At 54.4% G+C, this 5,000-nt stretch overlaps 2 protein-coding genes across 2 annotated transcripts in view; one reads left to right on the top strand and one right to left on the bottom strand.

The window, feature by feature from the left end:
* Positions 1 to 165: 165 nt before the first annotated feature.
* PTSG_12465 (uncharacterized protein) lies at positions 166 to 3,436 on the bottom strand (the record flags this gene model as incomplete). The annotated part of the gene is made up of 9 exons (XM_004991991.1): positions 3,093 to 3,436; positions 2,756 to 2,853; positions 2,489 to 2,620; positions 1,953 to 2,224; positions 1,397 to 1,620; positions 1,136 to 1,214; positions 858 to 938; positions 520 to 628; positions 166 to 277 (listed from the first exon to the last, which is right to left on the bottom strand). Exons 1-9 carry the CDS (start codon positions 3,408 to 3,410, stop codon positions 166 to 168), a joined length of 1,425 nt encoding a protein of 474 aa, XP_004992048.1. The 5' UTR covers positions 3,411 to 3,436.
* A 186-nt stretch (positions 3,437 to 3,622) lies between these two features.
* PTSG_06660 (uncharacterized protein) overlaps positions 3,623 to 5,000 on the top strand; it is an 8,371-nt gene continuing 6,993 nt past the window's right edge. Inside the window, exons 1-5 of the mRNA XM_004991992.1 lie at positions 3,623 to 3,836; positions 4,060 to 4,173; positions 4,296 to 4,370; positions 4,589 to 4,694; positions 4,883 to 4,953. Coding sequence (XP_004992049.1) covers positions 3,675 to 3,836; positions 4,060 to 4,173; positions 4,296 to 4,370; positions 4,589 to 4,694; positions 4,883 to 4,953 — 528 coding nt within the window. The 5' untranslated portion in view covers positions 3,623 to 3,674. The remainder of the gene's footprint in view (positions 3,837 to 4,059; positions 4,174 to 4,295; positions 4,371 to 4,588; positions 4,695 to 4,882; positions 4,954 to 5,000) is intronic.

Raw genomic sequence — 5,000 nt, forward strand, 5'->3', positions numbered from 1 at the left:
AACAACAACACACACACACACACACACACACACACACACACACACACACACACACACACACACACACACACATTGTCGCTTCAAGCCCCACCCTTCACTGTCGACCACCGCCCTCAACCAATTCTCTCACCACCACCACCACCACCACCACCACCACCAATACCACTAATGCCACCAATGCCATGGGCGTGTTTTGCGACCTGCGTCTGTGAGTCCCGCGATGTCCTGGACGGCGGGCACGATGGTGCCGGTCAGGCGAGGGCGGTAATCCTCCACGCTGACGAATGGGGGAGAGGTGGAGGGAAGGTGGATGAGATAGTGAGATGGTGAGTGGCGTCTTGGATCACAACAAGGCGAGTACACGCGCCAACACACACACACACACATACAGACGCACATAGATACATACAGACACACATACACGCACACACGCACACACACACACACACACACACACACACACACACACACACACACACACACACACACACACACACAAAGACAAGCAGACAGACGCACCCGAGTCTGTCGAGCATGAACATGACGGGCGGTGGTGGCGATGCCGGCGACGATGGAGACGAAGGGGTCTTGCCGCTGTCTGCCGGAGCAACGTGCTGCAGCACAGGCACTGGCGATGATGGCGGTGGTGGTGAGGAATGGATGGATAGACGTGGCCGGTGTGCGGTGTGCGATGGGATGTTGGTCAATCGCAAACAGCAACACACACACACACACATGCACATATACACATGTACACAGACACATACATACACACACACACACATACACACATGCACCCAGACGCATACACACACATGTACACAGACACATACACACGTTCGCCCACACGAACGTACGCTGTGTCTTTGGGCTCTGCTCCGTGGTGGTGACGATGTGGAGGAGCGGGTAATGGCGGAACACGAGACGAAGCGATTTCGCTGGTGGTGGGGATGAAGGCAGCGGTGGATACGAAAAGGTGGAGAGAGGACAGAGGAGCCGCGGTGAGGCACAAGTGGTCACGAAGCGAGCCTGTTCCATACAACGTACAGACATACGCATACACACACATACACACGCATACACACATACGCACATATACACACATACACACATACACACATACACACACGCGCACCTGCATCTGGCGTTGACTTGAGCTCGAGGGAGAGCGGGTGCGGCGTGAACAGCAGCTGGTGGAGGTTGGCTGGCGCCGTCTGGTGGCGATGGTGATGACATGAAGGTGATGACATGTTGTGGGTGGTTGCAAAACGCGCATACGCAAGTCAACACGTATGCATGAACATGCGTGCACGTGCACGTACACACACGCGCGCGAACACATATGCACGTACACACACACACACGTCTTCACACACATACACGACAACATGCTCACCGCTGTCTTTGACTGTCCAGTTTGGCTCTTGTGTGCATCCTTGCTTCGCTTGCCACCTTCCTCCTCGTCTTCATCATCCTCATCTCTTTCATCTTCGACGTCGTCGTTGTCGCCCTGCTCCTTGCGCGCCAATGCGTACATGTATGTTTCGCACGCGTCCACCTCTGCCTCGAACTTATCCACCGCAGCGGCGTCGCCGGCGATGTGAACACTCCATGATCGCGCTGTGTGTGTGTGTGTGTGTGTGTGTGTGTGTGTGTGTGTGTGTGTGTGTGTGTGTGTGTGTGTGTGTGTGTGTGTGTGTGTGTGTGGGTTGAAGAGAATGGGCGTGGATGAGACTTGGTGTGAGGTGAAGGCGCACGTGCAAGTCGGTGGCACAAGATCACAGACACACACACATAAGCACAAGATCGCACGTATACACAGACACACACACAAGCACACACACAAGCACAAGCACAAGCACAAGCACAAGCACAAGCACAAGATCGCACGCACGTATACACACACATACAAGCACAAGATCGCATGTATACACACACACACACACACTTACCTTCGTATGCGATGTTGTAGCCTGCGACAGTCATGAGCAAAGCGTGGAGCGGGGCAGGTAGGCGATCAGCCAGTGGGTGGGACGCCCTGAACTTGGCCAACAGCTCATCGTGGGGCATGCTGGCTGGGCCAAACACGTCTGAGCACTTGTTGCACGCGTCAAGCAGGTGCGTGACTGCATCTGGCGCGGCCTTGATCATGGCGCGCTTCTTCTCGTTGATATTGGAGATGGCGGTCTTGCGGTACTGCCGCTCCTCAAGATCACTCCGCAGCCTTGAAGGGGATGAAAGGGTGAAGGGAAGAGGGGAGGGGGGAGTTGGTTGGTGTGGGTGAGAGGCGACGGTCAGGGAGGTGAATGGACAGTCAATGTATGAGTGGCAGTCAGGTAAAGCACGGTGACACAGAGACGCACAGAGTGTGTGTGGGGGGGGGGAGGGCAGTGACAGAGACACGCACGTAAACACATCACACGGACACACAGACACATAGACACACACAGAGCACAGATGCACAGACACACACACACACACATAACACCTTGCGCGCTCCTCGGCCTCGAACTGGAGGCGGCCGAGCATCTCGTGGTGCTCGTCTTTGTCTTCGCCACTCGCTGCATCCGACGCAAGATATTCGTCCCGCGTGACAAGCTCCAGGTCCTCTGCTCGCGACCTGATGCACGCCACAGTGAGTGTGTCAGTTGATGGCGCGATGATGTGAGGAGTGGATGTTTGTGGAAGCGTGTTTGTGCACATGTGGAGGCGACCGCACGTGCACAACAACTCCGTGAACATGCCCGCAACATACCGGTAGCTTTGACAGGTCTTGATTTCGTTGAGCACGTGGAGGTGTTCGTACAACACGTTCTGCAGCTGCAGGTGCGTCGCCTCCATGCCTTGTTTGGCCTATGATCATACATACAGTGCCACATTGGTGTGCGTGCACGTGAGCCATTGGGTTAGTGGATGCAGAAAAACATGTTCATGTCACGCGAATGTACGTTTCGCTCACACATATGCACACACAAAGCATACGTACACACGCACACATTCACGCGCGAATAAACGCACGCACACTCATACACATACATACATACAAACGCACACGTACATACGCACACGTGCAAACGCACACACGCACACACCTGCTTGACGCGCTCTGTGGAATCGACGACACGCACAGCCAGTTGACGTGCAAGGATCTTGATGGCGGTGACCTTGGCGGCAAACGTCTTCAAACGAGCGTTCAGCTCATCCGTGGTTGCGGTATCTTCTTCGTCGGCATTCGCCAAGGCAGCAGTCTTGATGGCCTCCAGGTCCTGCTTCACGGTGTCAACAAGCCCCGTAATGCCCTCCGCGCTCACTCTACCAGCAGCACTACCAGCACCACCACCACCACTGCCATTGTCAGTGGTCTTGGCCTTCTTGGCCACAGAAGCATCGCTTGCCTTGCGCTTGCCCATCTTGTCGACACGACAGTCAAAAATATAGTGCACATAAATGAGCGTGAGTGAGCCGGAGTGAGTGGAGGACACTTGTGACACACACACACACACACACACACACACAGACACACACACACACACACAGACACACACACACACACACACACACACACACACACACACACACACACACACACACACACACACACACACAATAGCCAACGGCACACACACACACACACACACACACACAGCACACGTACATACATACACACGGACGGTATGACGAGCGTGTTGGACTGGAGCACCGAGTGTGGTGATTGGGATCATGTTGAGGAACACAACATCCAAGTCTCCACGGTCATGACCAAGGAGATGGCCCACCCCATCTTCTTTCACGCCAACGAGGAAGCACACAAGTGGCTCAGGATCATGGCCATCAAGGTGCGCAAGAGCATCGTTTGTGCATGTGTGTGTGTGTGTGTGCACTTGTGCACTTGTGCACTTGTGTGTTAACTATCGTGATGTGATTGACTCCCTTTGTGATTGCATCTCTTTGTGGCATTGAAGTACAGAACCCACCAACACACACACATGCACGCACGCACACTGCGCGCTCTCTTGCACTCACCCTTCACGATCGCTATTCCTTTGCCATCCCGCACAGCGCGCGGAGGAGCGACGGAAGAAATATGGGAAGGAGGATGCCGGCAGCATTGATGATGAACCGACTCCAGAGTCGTTGCAGGAAGTGTTTGCACCCATCATCGTCTCAACACACGTGCGTAGCCTGCACACGCACCTCCCATTGTCTCCTCAAACGTGCAGCCGAAACACATGCACCACAGCGCATTGCATAGCCATGCTTATTCCTTGCTTTGTCGTGTGTCTCATGTGATGCAGGTGACGGAAGCTGGGCCGAAGCAGGAATTCTACTACGGCATCACCCCTTCCGGCCACTCCATTGTCATGCGAGAGGTACACACACATACACACACACACACTTGTGTATGTGTATGTGTATGCGCGCGTGAGTGAGTGTGAGTGAGTGTAAGTGAGTGTGTATGTGTGTGTGCGTGTATGCGTGCGAGTGTACGTGTGCGTGTACGTGTGTGAGAGCAGGTGGAGTGTCCCCGCACCGCTTCGCTGAACAGCGGACGTGCGCACCCGCTCACCTCGCTTCGTCTTGCGTTCAGTTTGACGGGTACCAGTTCCTGATCATCGATGGCACGCTGCCACCGCAGTGGTTGGAGCGCAAGATTGTCATCTTGTATGACCTCATCCGTATGCTGCATGGAGGAGGTGAGCACATGTGATCATCATGCTCGTGCAGATTGTCGTGAAGGGTGAAACATGCCATCGGTGATAACATATGATGTGAAGGGTGGGCAACGATGGTATCATCGTTGATGTTGGACACATCACTCCTTGAACAGACTGCATATACACATGTTGTTGTGCGGGCTCACGCTGTCACCGTTGACGTGCAGTTGCGGCACTGAAGAGCAAAGACAAATCACAGAACATTCAGCGGGCCGCCCGCCTTGGTCTTCTCTTGGAGGTGCAATCGCATGCTTGCCACGTGACGTGAAGGGAGAGGGGGGCATA

This window comes from Salpingoeca rosetta (genome assembly GCF_000188695.1).
Source record: "Salpingoeca rosetta unplaced genomic scaffold supercont1.18, whole genome shotgun sequence".
Lineage (NCBI taxonomy): Eukaryota > Choanoflagellata > Craspedida > Salpingoecidae > Salpingoeca > Salpingoeca rosetta.